The 19,699-nt window shown below is 34.6% G+C and overlaps 2 protein-coding genes across 3 annotated transcripts in view; one reads left to right on the top strand and one right to left on the bottom strand.

Annotated features, from left to right (window-relative positions):
- LOC148951603 (succinate dehydrogenase cytochrome b560 subunit, mitochondrial-like) overlaps positions 1-17,684 on the bottom strand; it is a 19,545-nt gene extending 1,861 nt beyond the window's left edge. Inside the window, exons 1-4 of one of the 2 annotated variants that reach the window (XM_089091215.1) lie at positions 17,596-17,684; positions 16,122-16,184; positions 6,251-6,477; positions 3,822-3,964 (exon numbers count right to left, since the gene is read on the bottom strand). In XM_089091215.1, coding sequence (XP_088947341.1) covers positions 3,822-3,964; positions 6,251-6,477; positions 16,122-16,184; positions 17,596-17,609 — 447 coding nt within the window. In that variant the 5' untranslated portion in view covers positions 17,610-17,684. Of the gene's footprint in view, positions 1-3,821; positions 3,965-6,250; positions 6,478-16,121; positions 16,185-17,546; positions 17,574-17,595 lie in introns of those variants that run through there. The other variant, XM_089091214.1, reaches the window with a different exon arrangement.
- LOC148951601 (uncharacterized) overlaps positions 1-19,699 on the top strand; it is a 277,040-nt gene that overhangs the window by 70,501 nt on the left and 186,840 nt on the right. The window lies entirely within an intron of this gene.

The raw sequence follows: 19,699 nt of genomic DNA on the forward strand, positions 1-19,699 counted from the left end.
CACATAATTTTGCCGTCCACCTCTTCCCCTCGAGAGAGCAGCTTAATGAAAAAGAATATTGTAGAAAGATTCTATAAAATAAGTCACACACATTGGCTAGGTTCAGAGAAGCATTATGAGCAAATATAAGCAAACATGTAAGCACTGAGCAAAAAATCGTATTAGGGCTAAGGCCAAGGTTGTGATACGCTACAAGAAAGTATGAATTAATGTTTTGTTTATTCGACATGAATGGCACACGGATGCCAATTTGATGCAGAAGACACTAGTCAAATTATCTACTACTGGTTTTGATGACATTTTTTTATTACTTTGACGCTTGAAAAGAAAAAAAAATAATGAATTTCTACAGACGAGAAATGACGTTAATTCTAACTAAGGAATTTTGTTTGTGTATATTCACGGTTCGACGTGGCAACGCTGACAAAAATGAGATACTGCCTTAAAGATTTTATCATTTTTAAACGAACCAAAAGAAAATCTTTGAGAATCGTAGTTTTTATGTTTGCGTGGACCTAAAATGGGACCAGGAGGCTAAAAAAAATTGCCATTTGCATGTCCTTGGTACTTTAAAAAAAACACCAAAGCTTTAAAAGAAGCGTTTAAAATCTTTAAAAAAAGATTTCTTTTAAGCTTTTTAAAGAAAGCTTTGAAAGCCTAAAACGGCCAAAAAGATTACTAGTTAATACCTCTCATCCGGTTTTGTTGAGATACAACAGAGATTCAGATTGGATTTTGAAATACTTATAAATCAGAGAATAGACATTTTCCCCACCGAAATCCAGTTTCACTAATTTCCAGAAATCCAGTTCCAATTCCGTTTCGTATATGGACCAAGAACTACACTAAATCATTTTGATTGTTATAACAGAACAGAATGCGAATCACTAGTGTGTTTGTCAAAGGATACAATAAAAATTGTAACTTAAAAGAATGGTTATAATAATTATGTAAATTTAATATTTAAAGTATAACGAACTTTATTTAACTTCAATTTATATAAGGTTTCTTTGATTATACCTCACGAGAAACCTCACGAAACATTTTTGGCAGAAAAGAGCTAATAAACATGTGTAAAAGAGACAAAATACAGCTACAAAACCAAGACCCTAAAAAGCCAATAACCAATACACATGAAAAATCTATTTGAGCCCAGGGTTATACTCACAGGCAGATGTCTGAAGCCCCCGGAGCATAAAACCAAGTGAGGCTTTGTTTTTGTTTCACAAGTTCACTACAAAGACGCAAATGGAATCTCACGAAACAAAATTTATCACTTTTTCCCCCAAACAAATCTCTGGATGCCTTAATATCTAGTTATTTTAGTTAAAATAGCGGCTCAACCTAGCTAATGGAGTTCTTTTGAGCCCAATATTGCAACAAATATTATCTGCAAATAAAACCTGAAGATGTAAATATACGACATAAACTCGGGTAAAAAACAGCTATCACCAACTATAGATAAGGCAAATTTAGGTCTTACGTCACATACAACGGTAAAAATACAAATCCACTGTTGAAAGAATTTAATAAAATACAACAAATACCAAACTGAATAAAACAGCTAATTAGTCAAGTAAAATTAGAAAAAAGCACGATATAGTAAAGAGAGAGGAGGGAGTGAAACGCACCCCCCCCCTAGAAGACAAATAGTATGCTGTTAGTTGAATGAACAGGATAGAAAATGTAACATATATAATGATTTTTTCAAATGCATTTATAACATGTTTTGTTAGTAATGTATTCATAAAATAATGAGTTGCATTGTGTTATCAATCTTATTAATGGTAAAACGTATAACAGAAAAATAGTAAAGAGGGGGAATGGCAGAAAAGGTTCTGTCTAGAAGATAAACGTCTCACTTTTCAATAAACTGAATTAATAAATTTTAAAAATACTATTAAGTGCATAAAAATACAAACAAGTATTTCATTTACAGGAATAGAAGACAAACCCACAAACAATTCATATTCATTCACATTCGTTTGTTAAAATAGCTATGGTAGCACTCAAAAATTAACGGTGAATTATGCCACTTTTACAATCACAAAAGAAATAAAAAAGGTCACTTGTTAGATACGCTTACAAAATATGGCACAAATTAGTTTACAAATATGTTCATACAGCACTTAACGGGTCGTAGTTTATTGTGATGCCAAGTAATTCTGCTGATCTGTACAGATGGTGGAAAAATAGAGCGGTGTTCACTAATAGCTCTTTCCCAAATTTTATTATTAAATCATGTCTTCGAGCGAATAATGTGGGCAAGTCAAGAATACTTTCATAGTTGCTGAAGCGGGGTCCAAGTACTATTTGTAGTAGCACGTTCTTGGGTATCTTCTAGTTCGGCTGAGATTTAAGTAGTGTTTTGAGTTTCACGGCCGCCAAAGGAAATCAGGCAGTGGAAGACTGCCTAAGACCAGTCTTCCACAAATCGCAAATTAGTCGCCTTACAAAAGCCCATATCTACAACGCCACAGTCTCAAGCATCATGTTGTACTCTTCTGAGACATGGCCGATAACCCAGACACAGCTAAGAAAGGTAGATGCCATCCAAACTAGACACCTGCGTCGAGTTGAAGGCTTTAAATGGTATGACAAGATCCGCAATAGTGATATCCTGAGGACCTTCAAGTAGGCGAATCTCTACACCCAAGTAGATGTTCGTTCTCTTAGATGGTACGGCCCCTTCCTCCGCCTCCCGCCAACCACCCCTGCAAAGATAATTTTGAACTTTAATCTCTTGATTGTCTGGAAACGTCCTCGAAGGAAGCCGCGCACCAGATGGGCTGATGTTACGAATCAACGCCTCTTCAACCGCAACATCGACCCAAATGAGGCCCCATCCTTCCTTAGCCCTGGACAGGGCTGCTTGGAGAAGACTGACAGCGCTGTCAACCAGTTCCCTCTACGCTGGCGACCCTGCTGAGCAAGAACGTTAAGTCAATTAAGTCAAGCCCCCAGAGTGACAGCAATACTCGAGGATAGGTCTGATGTAGGTTGCATACGCGAGTTGGAACAAACAAGATTACACACTTGGATTACCTTGTAAACTGAAATTTGTCATTAAATCAGGCTTCTTAGCGGCTCCCAACTGGGAGACGAAAAGAACCTTGGATTCCCATTGGAATACCACCAGAGCGATGTTAACTCTATTTTTGGGCCGAAAGTCTAAGCAGCCAAACATGGTGAGCAAAGCAAGAGGAAGGAGGTGATAAAAATATTTTTAAAACATGTACAAAATACACTTATCATAAATATAATTAAAATACAAATAAAAACCTTATATCTGAAGCACTTAAAAGAAACGAAATGTATACGGCACATATACCAGATCAAGTAAAATGCAAAGTACAATGATTGTTCTAAAAAACCAAAAAAGTACAATTTTAAACACAAATTTTAATTTTTCCAAGAGTGGTAGAAAGCCTCTAGAGTATCCTTGAAGCCCCCTCCTTCTGTTTTCAAGAATGAAAATAAGCTCTTTGTTCATCACCAGCATACAAAGGCTTCAAACGACTTTGTAGTCTAATTTTAAACTAAATCAAATACCATGTTGTTTTACACACGGTATTTTTTTCCAGGGAACAACTTTGAAGAAGATGCCAAAAATAAGTGAATTATACAAAAAAAAAAGAAATTCTAGATAAGCCTACAGTTTATAACTATATATCCTGACACTTTTTCAAACCAAAGTAAGCAAATATAGTATATAAAAAAGAAAGTTATGACAAATGTTCCGCCCAAACACTAAAGTGACACATCAAAGACTGACCTAAAACAAACATGGAAGAAGATGAAGAATAGTAATTGATACATACCAAATGTCTCATCCCAGCGCATAAGTGATACATAAAAGGCAGTGCTAATGCAAATTTGACTCCGCCAATTATAGCAGGTCCAAGCGCTAAATTATTTAGTGTTTCTAAATACATTGGGTACATTCCTGGCAGTGTCATTGCAGCTATAATAAAAGGAAATTTAGAACCAAAAGATAGCAATTGACTAAAAACAGAAATTTATTATCAGCATACATAACGTGAACTGAAAAAAAGAAAGTTATACGCCCATACAAAAGAAAAGACAAATTCACAAAACAACTATTAAGCTAGGCTTGACCTGTTTTTTTTTTATCTTTTGGTGTTTTTCAAATTTCATTTTAAATCTGGTTTTATTCACGGAACCTTACAACAAACTAGTTTTGCTTTCTTTTTTTTCTCTTGTTACTCTTTCCATGGTAAGCGCCGGTGTCAAATATTCACGAAAATATTGGGGGAGGGGCAAAGATTTTTTAAATATATTAGAATAAAGACAAGATTTTTCCGAAATGTAGGGAGTGGAGGGGGTGTATCTCTTGTTCTTTTGTAATGAAGATACAAAAAAAGTATCAAAATCTACTCCCCTCCCCTTCATTGATGACCCTGATTAATGCATTGTATTGTTGCCAGTAATACAAACAAAACTCCACCTAAATTGGAGGACAGGGTAAAGAGTTAATCTCATTTTCAGTTACACTATTTCACAAAAATATAGAGGGAGGAGGGGGCAAGGATTATTTTATATTTTTTTTAATGAAAATCTAAAAAGGTTTCCTCCTCTCCCCCAATTGGCAATCCCTGAAAACAGTACTTGTGTACAATCGTAAACCCTAGAATATTTACAAACAATGCCAAAATTATACATACTGTGAATTAACATGTGTCAATTTCTTCAAGAACCAAAACCAACATATTGAATCAGGAGTCAAGTAGGGTTGCGTCCTTTTCCCATTTATATGGATTATTTTCATGGACTTTGTCCTAAAGAGTACAGTAAAGGCAATGGGAGGATAGGGCATTAACTGGAGAAGTAAAACTCTCCTAGACTTGATTATGCTTATGATTTAAGCAGCCTAGATGAAAATGTTAGCAAAATTGTTTAGGGCGCAAAAACAGTTTTAGAGAGTTAATGTTAAGAAGACTAAGTCACTAAGACTAAAAAGTTTGGAAGAATAGGAGTATAAGTCTACAAACCAAGATTAAAACATTGGAAGCTGGAGTAATGACAGACGTAAAGCATGATTCAGAAGCGTGGGCGCTTCAAAAGACGGAGGAGGATTTTCTGGACGTTTTCCAGAGAAATTGCCTAGGGATTATTTTGGGTACAAGACTAGCTGACTGTATCTCAGTCAGTAAACTGTTCGAAAAATGAGGTTCAATCCCACTTTCTAGGGGTATAATGAGAGAAAGATTGAAATGACTAGGAAACGTTCTGCACCTGAAAGATGGCAGACTGCCAAAGATAGTCCTTGTCGGCCAACTGTCTAGGGCCAAACGAAAAGCAGGTCGTTCCCGAATAGGGTGGGAGGATGTCGTAAGGAAACAACCATTTCAAGGGAAATGGGAACTTCTTGGTAGGTTGCCGAGAAGGAGGCTTTAAATAGATTGGGATCGAGGAGAAGCATGCGTAACTGTTTTGGTCTAAGACGGTTTGGTGCTGCAGTGAGTTGTTAGTAGTAGTAGTAATATTTAGCCATGACTTGACCTATTCATAATGTTTAGTCTAGAGCATTCCAGGGACAGAACACGAGTTTAATTCATTTGAGCTTTTCTGTAATTCAGCCAATCAGTGGAATAAAAAAAAACTTCGAGGAATTCAAAAAAAGGGGAACAATTCCTAGACAAACTAGTCAGAAATTGCCAACTAGATAAATGTTGTTATGAATGGGTCCAGCGTTATTAAAAACCCAACATCTTAAAAACCTTGTTTTTAGCATATATTTGATTAATTTTAAAACGATACAACCGGTCCTTAAATCAGATATTTTCTTCGACGCTATCTACCACTGAACAATAAATTAGCCCCCCCCCCCAACGTATGCATCGAAGTTGTTCTCATGAAAGGTTAAGAGTGTGGCTAAACTAAAACACATTTTTGTTTTTCAAATTCTGCCCCTTTCCCTCTAAGGATAGGAACTGAATTTATCTGTACTTATAATGTCTATGAGCGTCACGATAGCATAAACATAAAAATTTAACTTAAGTTTTAACTTTCACTTTTATTTAAATTTGACTTTAATTTTTATCTTTGATTAAAAATTGTAACTAAACATATTTTGTCCCAAACTCAATACTGAAAATTATGTAAAATCTCTAAGGTTCGTTTAATTCTCATAAACTTCCCTCTTTTTTGAATCGCAAATGTCTCAAACAACAATGAAAATGATAACAAAACCACTCCCTATACAAAATAAAATATAAATAATACTTGCCAATGGCAAACCCTGAAAGAGCTACAGATTGTGCAACACCAGTTATTCTGTGTGAAATTGAAAGGGTAGATGTGATCTGATATTTGTAGATGGTCAAATGTGGTGACATTGGCCTATTTAACCTCTTGTTTTTGTTGTAGAAATCTTCTGTTGGAGAAACACGCTTTGGTTCAGGGATATCCCGGACACCAGGAGCAACCGTTGAAGCATATACGCATCCTTTGGGTCTAAAAGCATAACATTGTGTCAAATCTATAGTTATCTTAGGGCAAAAATTGAAATATTATATATATATATATATATATATATATATATATATATATATATATATATATATATATATATATATATATATATATATATATATATATTTTTTTATATATATATATATATATATATATATATATATATATATATATATATATATATATATATATATATATATATATATATATATATATATATATATATATATATATATATATATATGTATGTAGAAATTAAAGAATAATATAACGCCATAGATTGCAAACAATGTGAATGACTAAGTTAAACCTTTCAGTCCCAGCTGTAATTGATGGTACCTATAGCTTCATCACCAACTCAGCTTTGAATCCCTCAATCGAATCATATGAACCCACTCTCTAATAATCTTTCAGGATTTTCACCCTTTACGCTGAATAGGAAATTTCTTTTTATTCTTTTACTAAGGAAAAATTTGGTCATTACCTATCATCCAAAAATCACCCATTTTGGGCATTTCAGGATTTAACGGTCCAAAATCCGTTGACTTCACAATAGTGGGGATACTTCACTTGATGCTGCGCATAGACCAATCTCAAAGTAATTGCAATCGTCTCTACTGGCTTCTATTTATCGTCTCAGTGGTTATGATTTCTAGGCTATAATAGTTCGAAGTCTTGCGTGATTATTTTTAGCTGTTTGCCTTTCTTTAATTTGGTGCTTTTCTTTGAAGCCTTGCATTGAAAATGCCATCACCCACTTTCTCTAGCACACTAAAGAATTCAGACTGAAGTAAGGTACCAAAAATACTCTGACAGATCCCTAAGTTCCAAATAACTACACAGGGAAGAACTAGAATATTAATCTGAAGAGACATTGGTAGATGGCAAAGCTGAACACGTTTTTCAGATTTTTTTCTAAGACATCATCCTTGGGTTTTTTGCCCTATCCACAGCAAGCTTCTGTTGAGATTAACCATCGTAACATTAGTATCTATCTTGTTAAGCGAGCAATAATTGTATATATGTAAAGATCTTTATATAAAATTTTTATCTCGAAAACGACACTACAATTTTTCTGAAGAATAGCATACTACCATTTTCCGGTGTGAAAAAACAACGGTACTCCTCTACTAAACGCATTCTTTTATATTGCGCTAGTTTGGTTAATGATAATGAAATAAAATAAAATAGGATGAATATATAATAGTTTAAAAACAAATTTGTGCTAATTATATTTGCACATTAGGGGGACGGAAGGGGGGGGTGTGGGGTGGGGTTGGGGGGGGGTGGTGGAAGCATAGCATATATTAAATACGTAACCTAACCTAACCTAGGTACCTTCCCCCCCCCTAAACCCCAAAAAACAACAGTTTAAATATAGTTCCCAGAGTTAGAAACCCCTGAATACTTGTTTATACAACATCAGATAGCGGCAAATCTTTGCTTTTGCCGAGTGGATGCCTTGTTGGTTTTCGTGACTAGTTTATAAAAGAGTGCGCTTAGTACAGGAGTATCAAAACAACTATCTAGATAGGCCACGACTGCAGAAATTCGTTTCCACCTCTCAGTCCCTTTAATATTTTTTATATGCCCTCTGGTGACTGAAATTAGAGACTAATGAACACAAAATACTTGAAATAGATGGCATTGAGGTGGTAATAGATGCCATAGAGAAAAACTGTGCTGTGCTGAGAAGGGACTGACTTAGTCAAACTTGTGGAAAACGACAGCTTAATTAATTAGCCACTTTGCTTAATGCTATGTAACAGAACAGGTCAATTGAATTCTGAACAACAATAGCAAGAGAATGATAGTATTTAACTCAAAATACTGTTAATTTGGATGGGATTTTTACTAAAGTAACTCTGTTTTCCCTTTGCATAGTACAGGGGCACAATTGACAAAAACATAAATTTTAATGTGCAATTATCCCCCCACCCCTATTGCCGTCCCTGGTTTAGTTAAGAAAGGTTATTGTCCTCAATCCAACAATGAAATTAGGGTGATATATCTATTCAGCTTAGAGGTAATACATTTTTTTTACTGAATGGATCTCTTATGTCTACAATGTACCTTCATGAAGCTTTGAACTTGTTTTGATATAAAATAAAAATTTCCAGGATCTCCAAGAGACATGTATGCAAAATTTTAGCTTGTAGGTGGCATACATTAAGGACTGAGACACAACTTCATAAAATGGGAATCATATGAATAATAACAGATAGTGTAAATATTTTAATAGTAGATCTTTATTTACCAAACAGTTCATGGTAGGAAACTGTAAGTAAGGAGCGACGCAGCTCAATAGTTTCCAAAACTTCAAAAACGGAATTTTGATATCATATAGATACCTCATATCAAAAGAATTGACTTATTATGCTGATTCCAAACATATAAAGTTAATTAAGTTTAGTTTTACCCCTCAAAGGTTACAAGCCTGAGAAAATGTGCCTGATTTTCGAAAAAGGGGGGAAATGCCCCTTAAAGTCAAACAATCTTAATGAAAATCACATCAACTGATTCAGCTGAGGAACTCTGCTGTTGTTTCAAAAATCACATCTGCAAAAATGTGGGATTTTTATTTATTTATTTTTTTTCAGACGAAAAATATAGGTGTTTTTCCCAGTAGTGATCATATTGAACCAATGGTCCAAGATTATCGTACGAGGGCTTATTCGAAAGGAAATTAAAAATTCTAGCGTCACTTTTAAGTGAACAAATAGATTGGAAGGCAGCTAGCCTCTCTCCCACGCCTCCTTTTCCCCGAAGTCGTCCAATCAAAATTTTGAGATAGCGATTTTGTTCAGCATAGTTGCTGAACAAAATGTCCAATACCATATACTAAACATATACTGAATGTTGAACAAAATATCCAATAGCTATACCTGTGGAGATAACATGACCCTGCACAGCCCTTGGGGAAAGGTCTATAAGTAATGAAATTTGCCCATTGTTATGTATAATATTTGTTATTGGGAAGTAGGTATACATTTTGCGGGTGGGGGGGGGTGAATTTTATGCCAGGAGAATCTTCCCCAGGGAGAGATGTTTCCGGGTGATGAACTTTTCAGGTGAAATTTTACACTGGGGATTTTCCAGAATTCTAATATGAAATTGTCTTTCTTTTTGTCTTATTTTCTCTTTGTCGACCTAATTTTACATGTGGAGATGATAAGGATAATTGTCCGGGTTATGTTTTAACCAGGATTTAATTGTTTGGAGGATCTTCCCATGGGGGATTTTTGCGTGGACGGGAGGGCAGGCTTCCCAGCATGATTTTAAAAAAAACTATCAGAAATTAAATAAAAAAAAAACAAGTTTTTTCAACTGAAAGTAAGGAGCAACATTAAACATTAAAACGAACGTAAATTATTACGTATATAAGGGGGTTGTCTCCTCGGCAGTATCTCCCTCTCTACGCTAAAGTTAAACTTTTGCACCAATTATTTAAGAACGACTCCTGAAACACAAGGGTCGGTTAATTAGAACAATAAGAAGCTTTTATAAAAGTACTAAAAAAACTTTAGCGTGAAGAACGAGGTATTGAGGAGGGGACAATCCCCCTCGTATATGTAACAATTTCTGTTCGTCTAAGTTTCAATGTAGCTCCTTACTTTAAATTGAAAAAACTAGCTTTTTTAATTAATTGACAAACGAGCCAAAGAAAGAGAGTAAGCAATTTTTACCGAAATTGTGGTTTTTGCATATAAGATAAGCTATTCCATAATCTAGAATGGTCCAGCGTACAAAAATGGGGTAACCTGTAAACCCTGTTACTCGGTAGTTTTCATGGCTTAGTGAAAGTTTTTATTACTGATTGTTTTTTAAAATTGCCAGGAAAAAACCAAATAAACACGCATTCATGATCTCTTTTCTGGCAAAAAATACAAAATTCCACATTTTTTCAGATAAGAACACAAAACCTCTACAGTAAAGTTCTCTGATACTCTGAATCTGACGGTGTGATTTTCATTAAGATTCTTTGACTTTTAGGGGGCGTTTCTCCTCTTTTTCGAAAATCAGGCAAATTTTTTCAGGCTTGCAGCCTTTGATTGGTAACACTAAACTTATCGAAACTTATATATTTGGAATCAGCATAACAAGCGGATTCTTTTGATATATCTATTGACATTAAAATTCCGTTTCTTAGAGTATTGGTTCTACTGACCTACGTTGCTTCTTACAGTTAGTTACAACAAACTGTTTGACAGGCTGTCATAAAGATGTGCAAATTTGTATTTTGGGTTTGGTTCAATTTTTGCTGACCCCATGAGATTTATTATAAGCAATCCAGCTTCCCTTTCTTGTATTACGGATACCGAGCAAAGCTTGGTCCCCTGGTACTGTTGCTTAAAGAAGTAACTAAACAAATCATGAATAAATAAAAAATTAATTGCTTTCTCCAACAAATTTTATATTTGAGGCTTGTTATCTGAGCTATTAAGAGGCTGATTGATAAAGTCTATCATACTGAAAGCATGCAGAAAAAAAGACAAATAACTGGTTTGATTTTAATGCAAAATAATTTAATAGGAAAAGTACAGAATTATTTGACGCTATTCCACTCCCAATTAATGAGAAACCACAGTTGGAAGAAGAAAAAGGCTAGATAAATTGTAAAAATATATTTTTTTTTAACCACAAGCACATCTCTACTTTTCTGTATTTCAATCAATTTGGCTCCATTTCAATTGAGCAAAAAAAAAGTTCAAGTTTCTTTCCCCTAAATAATGTCAATTGACTGGCAAAAAAACCTTGAACAGAAGTAGAAGCTCACCAAGAAGGATGAATCCATCCCCAATCCCTCAATAGAAGAGACTTTAATGACAGAGATTTCCTCCAAAAGAGATTGTTTTGGAGGAAATTTGATTTGATTTAAATTAAGTTGTAATTGTTTGTTGGTTTGTGACTGTGACGCCACAGCATGGATATGGTATGTAGCTGCTGCCCCTATAGTATTATCATTTTTTTTTTTTTTCTTTCTTTCTTTCTTATGATAGTGAATTTAAAAGATGTTATATGTAAGTGGTTTTTTTTACCTGATTCACCCCACGTCAACCATTTGGTTTTGGGTGAATCATATTGATTTTTCTTTGTAAATTGTTGTCTAAGTTAAATATGCATATGATTCAAGCCTAAAATAAATTTTTCCACTCCCAAATTGACATTTCCAGCTTTGAAACAGTTCAACTTAAACTAAAAAAAAAACCTACACTTAGTCTTCCAGGATTTACTGGAACCTAACTGATATACCTGATATGATGATGCCTGTAGTAAGGTGTTTTGGTTTTTTACTTAATAACTACAGGAGAATTTTTTCAATCCAAAAGATATTAATTGCATCAGAATAAATGTTTTCAGGTCCCTAAATATCAAATGAATTGCCAGCACTAATAAAGATAGCAATCTAGATGTTCTGTTTGAAAATGAGGCAGGTCTGAACAAAAACCAACAAAGAAACAAACTAGTCAAATGCAATGTAGCCCCCCTCCCCAAAATGGGTTAAGTTGTGATGGTAGTCACATACCTCTAGAAAAAAAAATGTGTCCCAGGTACTTGAAAAGGGTGAAATTCTCAAATTGATTCAAGAGGGAAACCTGCCAGTATCCATTATAGTTAGGCAAAATAACGATGAATCTTTAAAAATCAAGCCATTCAAAAGCCATCTTCAATTAAGCAGGTCAACTCATTTCCCTATCCTTAATCTGTGTCAGTACTCCTTGTCACCTTCAAAATCTCACAATAAACCTATCACTAGCTCTAAAGAAGCAGCAAAATTTCTCTGGGTCACTTCACTGTCCACAAGAGAAATGTCAAATTCCCCAAGACAGTCTTCCATGCTAAGACCAAACAGTCGACCCTATTCTAAAAGAGAAAAAAAATATTTTAGGTGCACAGCATTGTCACCCAAGAGCCTTAACACTTTGGACTCCACTTTGTTCAGTCATATAATTACTAAACCATTAGTTAATAAGTACTAGAGTACTAATATTCAAATCAAGACTCCTAATGCCAGCAATTGTCCTCAAGTTATCTTCCAGAGACATGTTTATGTTTGTGAAGGAACCATGTAGGGATCTGTCAATGCTACCCTGTTTGTCAATTATTTTTTTGGAAGCACAAAGAAAATACCCTATTTCTGTGTTTTCTTCATGGGATCTCCATAATGATTAGTCATCACAGGCCTTTATGTACTTTATGTACATTTTGAAAACTGTTAACTATATATCATAATTAAGTCTCTCTATTTGCACCTCTCTTCATCACACTTGCAGTCTTCTGACTTTTCACATATGTTCCTGAATAGCTGCCCATTTTGGTTCAATCAATTTTGTTATCATTTTTCATTACCTTGAAAGTCATAACAATGCTTTCATGTTACCTCATATTTAGTGTGTTATGCCTTTCTGGAAAGACTTTCTCTAAAAATGGTAAAGCAAAATCTGTTCTGCCTTTTCCTGTTTCTCAAAGTGTCTTCTCCATATGCCATCATGGCCATGCAACTCAATATTGATCAGAAAATAGAGCATAACCAGCCCAGAAATCATATTTTCAAACAAAATTACAGAGTGCCCATGACCTAGAATTCATATTTGACTTCTTTTTTGATCTACCAGTTGTTTGTTTTGTATTAGGCTGCAATTTATTGATATTGTCATAAATGTTACTTATTCTTTGTTCAGTTTCTTTATGTTCTATTCTATACTTTGTTTTTTAAATGGTTTTATATTAAATTAATTCAGCCATAAAATAAAAATTATGAGTAAAAAATATGGAAAGCTATTTAGTTTCAATGCAACTTCTTTCCCAGTGCAATATGCCAACAGAGCTGAGCATGAAAATATATTAGGACCTTGCAAAATAACCTTTTGAAGAGCCCTCTCAAAGCAGCAGAAATGTTAACCCTCAGATTACTTACCCAATGCTACTGCCTTTGACATTCCAAAAAGGCCTGTACCACCAAAAGAGTTGCTAATGTAACAAGATGTGTTATTTGCTACATTTTCAATTGTTCAAAAACAGATAACAGCACCGCCAATGCTCAGGCAACTCAATGCTACTGTCTCACTCTTGTCAACTAATTTCAATTATTCACTAAATATTTGTCTTTTATGAATATCTGTATTTTGTGCTTCAACAAGAATCCATTTTTTTATAAGAAAATAAAATGGTTGTAATATATCCTGATCAAAAATATGACTAAATGGTTGGTAATAAGCCCCTAGAATCTGACAAACAAAAGCTAGGATCTTCACTGCAATTCCTAGTAGAAGTGATGGTTTTATCTTGTCAGCTTGTCCTACTGTATGTGTTCAAAGGCAAATTCATGGAGAAAAAGTTTTTAGTAGTTATCCAACACTATATCAAAACAGATTGCATTAGCAATTGCTATAGTTGTTTAGAAGATATAAAGTCAATCCATCAATACATTGGCATTTAAAAAAAAACTACCTATTTTAAATTTTGACATTCAGAGGTGCCAAAATGATTTTAAAACATCAGAGTAGACAGAATTTTTTGCACACCTAAAATAAATCAATCCTGAATAGCACATTTTTTCTTAAATGGGTTTTACCAAAGAAAAGAGACATTTTGTTAACATTCAATTCTGTCTATATGTTCTCTAGGGAGGATATCTCCTTGAAGATCCTGTGGTTGCATTATTCTATTTATTCAGAGCTATATTATATACTGCAATGGTTGTTCCCAAAAATCTATCCTACAAGGCTATATTTCAGAGGCAATATATTGAATAGATTGGGCTTGGAGAAGGGGTGGGCATAGCTGTGCTTGCCTCATGCAACTTGGTACTGTAGTGAGTTATTAGTAGTAGTAGTAGTAGTAAAGCTCTATACATAATTTTTGTCCTCCTGCACCAAGCCTATGGCCCTGAATACTTTTTTTTTTTTTTTTTTTTTTTTTTAAAGTTGTCCAAAGACAGATCTATAAGGAGGCTGAAGCTTGTAACTTGTGCGTTGTAATTTGTGCTTGTAACTTTATATCACATATAAAGGCTTTAGATGGCTCGTAAGCACTTTAGGTCCCTTATTATTAGATCTTATGATGCTTCCCCAATTTTAGGTCTTTTTATAATGCTTTAGGTCACTGCCAAACCCACCACGTCACTCAGAAATGCCTTCAAACGCTCAGAAGAACTTTACTTTGTTTTTAACGCTTTAGGTCACTTCCAATTCCTTTACATCACCTATAAATGCCTTAAATGGACCTATCACTTATAAACGCCTTAGATTGCACATAAGTACTTTATGTCTTCTGTAACGCCTTAGGTCACTTCTACACCCTTCATTTGATTGCTCATAAACACTCTTGGTAATTTATAATGCTTTAGGTCAATCTAAAACCTTTATATCACTTATAAACGCTTTAGATCAGTCACAAGCACCTTAAATCTAATATAACGCTTTTCTAGGTCACCTTTTACATCGCGTATAAACGCTTTAGATCACTCACAAACACCTCAGGTATTTCATAACTCTTTTTTTTTTTTTTTTTTTTTTTTTTTTTTTTTTTTTTTTTTTGGCCCTGAATACTTTTTGGTATTTGTGTAGAAAGTGGTAAGTGTGCAAAAAGTGAAGTTTTGTTAATGCTAATGAAATAAAACAAAATAGGATGAAAATATAATAGCTTATGAACAAAATTGGGCTATATATTTGCACATTAGGGGAGGGGGGCTGTTGGTAAAGCATAGCATATATTAAATATGTAACATAACCTAACCTAACCCAACCTAGGTACCTTTTAGTCCCCCTAAACCCAAAAAAACTAAAGTTTAAATATAGTTCCTGGAGAGACAAACCTTTTGTTTATGCCTCACTATTCAGCAGAAACCTGTTTACTAATAGCATTTTAACATTTTGATGCTGTCTTTTATAGCACACTTACTGCTTTGTACACAAGTACCTTTTATTTCTTTGTCTGATGGGGCATCAAAAACCCTGAAACCCCTCCCCCCCCCAAAAAAAAAAATAAAAAATCCAGCATTTAGACCAAGATGTTTTTAATACTATAGTCTTTGTTAGTATAATTGTACAGCTGTTTTATATTTCTTAATCAAACACAGAGGGGAGAGGGAATGTACCCTCAAACCTCATGCATGACACCTTTGTTTAGAATATTCCCTGCCAGATTATAGGCCATAAGAGTCAGGAGCATCTCAAGGGGGGGGGGGGCTATATGCACATGATTTTTGCTGAAGGCAAAAATTTCAGCAGAAATTTTGAAAAATTGGCCAAAACTTAGCAAAATTTGTGAATCCTGCAGAAACTTCAGCATAAATCAGGTAGCAATTCAGTAAAATTTACAAAGATTGCCCCCCCCCAATAAAATGAGCCTTGGGATGCCCCTCATAGGAGTGAATTGTTAAGTTATAAGTAACTTACAAGTCAAAAACAATCACCCAGCAGTCACTTGTCAAACACAGTGCTTTCCAATGAGAAGTATACACGACAAGGAAATCTTTAAATTATTTTACAATGAGTATTAAACCATATGTACAAGAAAAAGACAAACGCCATAACCAGCAGCATACTCATATTAATTTTTGTGCTACATTTTTTAATTAGGACAATTCACAAAGAATTTGTGTTTATGACAAAAATATTTACCTTAAACATGATCCTGATAGACATGAATTACCAGATGTGTTCCTTAAAAAGGCAGATAAAATCCTAAAAAAAAAATTGATTAGTCTCAAAGAAATCTGACAATAAAATACTGTGTTTGAGATGCCACTGAACTTAGTTATAAAGCCTGTACAGCATTTATAGTCAAACAAAATTTAATTTAGGTAATGAAAAAAAAAAGATTAATGAGCTGGACATCATCTTTGACTCTTGGAAAAAATGATAATTAGATATTCCTTAGAAAAGCAAGCATAACCAGGTAAGCCTACATCATTTTGGACAAAAAGCAGGGTCCTATGATCATTTTCACCATCCCCCTCAAAGCCCACACATTAATGAATAGAGGTTCACAAGGGTCCTTCAAACCAAACTTTAATTACTAAAATTTAATTTAGGTAATGAAAAAAAATGATTAATGTGCTGGATAACATCTTTGTCTCCTGGAAAACATGATAATTAGATATTTCTTCAAAAAGCCAGCATAACCAGGTAAGCCATCATCATTTTTTAGAAAAACCATGGTCCTATAAGCATTTTCACCATCCCCCTCAAAGCCCAAGCATTAATGAAAAAGGTTCACAAGGGTCCTTCAAACCCAACCTATGTTTAAACCCCTCCCTCTCCCTTATGTGTGTAAACATGACTTTGATATTTGCAGAAAGCAAACAAAAAATCCATTATTATTATCCTAAGAACTGAGTAAAAGGCCAGAAACTCTTAGACATATTTCAAACCTCTATCAATGAAGGAGGACTACCACAACAATGATCAGAAGCAACTGCAGTACCAATTCGTAAAAAAAGAAGAAAAGGCTAAAGCAGAAAACAGTCATCCACTGTGCTTTATTTCAGTAATTAACTTGTAAACTGACAAAAGGATGCTCTAGGGACAGAATTATCCACTATGTCCTCTCAACAACCTAGGATAGTGATACTAAATCAATATGTATTTCTCCCTAAAAGAAGCTGCACAGCCTAGCCTAATTATTGGACATAGGCTATTTAATTAGCCTAATTGACCCCAATTCTTGAAGGACATATTCTACCACTTAAGCAGTCTTTTTTAAGTAGAATAAGGGTTTGAAAGCATCCCAAATCAACTGTTCATTAACTAACCTAGGCCTAGCTGTAGAGATTTAGCCTCTAAAAAGGCATCTCAAACTGTGCTTAAAAAATTCTAGAGAAAAACCATAAAGACTCAGAATTACTGATATCTTATCTGAATTTGTATACTTTACAGTTTCCATAAAGGCTACTTTAACCCTCAGTGCCTGGGCTATAGTTCTATGTAGCCTAATGAATTGCCTAGGCCTAAGCTAACTTAAAGGCCTATGACATTCTTAGCTAAGAAAAACCAGATTAAATTTAAAGCAAATCAGTTCAGCTTTTATCGTTGCCAACCAATTACTTTAATTTAACATTGTTCATTAAAACAGCCTTAGGAAAAATTACTCAACCTTTTTTCTAGCATATTTTGTTGCTTTTTCTGATTAGGACAGTGTTTCCACTTCAATTTTTTTTTAAACGCCCTAAAAGACTGGTGGAAAATCCCTAGAAGTCCTCATTTCTATACTAAAATCCCTAGGAGTTTCCTTATTTTCTGAGTTCTTTCCAGGTAACAAGTAAACCCTTGTTACGCTGACTTTTAATAACATTTGTCCAAGATGATTTATTTTGCAAATCAAGACCTTTTTTACGTACCAAAATATCTTCTTCTTACAACTTCATTTAAAAAATGCTTTATATTTATCGACTAGTTAAGTTTGGTTTTGATTTACAGATTCCAGTGCCAGATCTCAGATTCTTGACCATATGAATAATCTTTTTTTTTACATTATTCTATCCTTCTTTATTACTTTTTTTGGCAGCACCCTCGTTTTTATTTAAAGTGGTACGAAGGATTGGTATGAATGATATCCAACTGGTCAATTTTGCAAACATTATTTTTGTTTTGATTTTTTTCATATTGAATTGTGTTAGAGTCAATGAAATATCTGAAAAAAGGACAAATCTGTCGACGAATTTATCAAAAGGTGACTGAAATATGAGATTTAAGGATAGGAAATTGCTGAAAATGTACTTTGAGTAATACAGAAAAGGTAAAATATAAAACAATACTTTAGGCATTTTTCACATTCGTGTAGTAAGGTGCAGTAAGGCAAAATAGATTAAGTAAGAGAAATAGATTTCAATTCTGTTTTCTGTTGTGCATAACCAATCAGAGGGCTTAATATGTTGCGTCAATAGGTTAGTGGATATGGTGGTCAAAATAAATACTTATCTTATATGGTTATTTTTTGTAATTTGGGTTATAAGGGCACACTGCTTATCACTACTACTACTACTAACAACTCATCGCAGCACCAAGCCGCCTGAGGCAAACACAGCTACGCACGCTCCTCCTCCACAACAATCTATTCAAAGCCTCCCTTTTTACAACCGCCCACGAAGTTCCTATTTCCTTTAAATCTTTCTTTATGACGTCCTCCCACCCCAGACGGGGACGACCTGCTTTCCGTTTAGCCCTAGATGGTTGGCCGAAAAGAAAAATCTTCGGCAATCTGTCATCCTTCATCCGCTAAGCGTGCCCTAACCACCTCAACCTTTCTTTCATTATAGCCCTAGAGAGCGGTATTGAACCACATTTTTCGTAAAGCCTATTGTTTGAAATACGGTCAGTCAGCCGGGTACCCAGTAAAATCCTTAAGCAATTTCTCTGGAAAACATCTAGCAAATCTTCATCTGCTTTTCGGAGCGTCCATGCTTCAGAACCATATTTTACCACTGTCATCACTGTAGATTCTAATATTCTAATCCTGGTTTGCAGACTTATCTTCCTATTCTTCCAGACTTTTTTTAACTGTGAAAAAACACCCTGAGCCTTGGCTATTCTATTTTTAATATCTTCACTGCTCCCACCATCTTTACTAATAATACTACCAAGGTAAGTGAAGCTGCCCACCTGATCAATCTTTTCATTACCCAACGTCACCTTTTCATCTTCACTTATTCCTAGCCTTAGTGACTTAGTCTTCCTAACATTAATTTTCAAACCAATACTAGCACCCTGAACTCGCAAAACCTCTGGATGCTTCATCTAGGATGCTTAAATCATCAGCATAATCCAAGTCCAGGAGACTTTTTCCTCCCCATTTGATTCCGTGGTTTTCCATTGCCTTTTCTGTGATCCTTTAAACAAAGACTAACAACATAATCCATATAAAGGGGGATAGAGCACAATTCTGCTTAATTCCTGATTCAATATAAAACCAGCTGCTAACCTCATTTCCTACCTTAACCGCAGCAGTATTATTTTCATACATGGCACTAACCACTTTAATGTATTTGTTTGGTATACCATACAAGGATAAAACCTTTACTAAAGCTACTCTATCAACAGAATCGAACGCTTGCTCATAATCTATAAAACTGAGGACCAAAGGTGTGTGAAAACTTAGGCACTTCTCAATTATTAACCTAAGAGTGAAAATTTGGTCAAGACATCCTCTACCTTTTCTAAAACCGCACCGCTCTTCTCTTAAAACTTTGTCTACGGCATCT

This window comes from Artemia sp. Qi Xiang Cuo, chromosome 6 (genome assembly GCF_049724085.1).
Source record: "Artemia sp. Qi Xiang Cuo chromosome 6, ASM4972408v1, whole genome shotgun sequence".
NCBI classification, from domain to species: Eukaryota; Metazoa; Arthropoda; class Branchiopoda; order Anostraca; family Artemiidae; genus Artemia; species Artemia sp. Qi Xiang Cuo.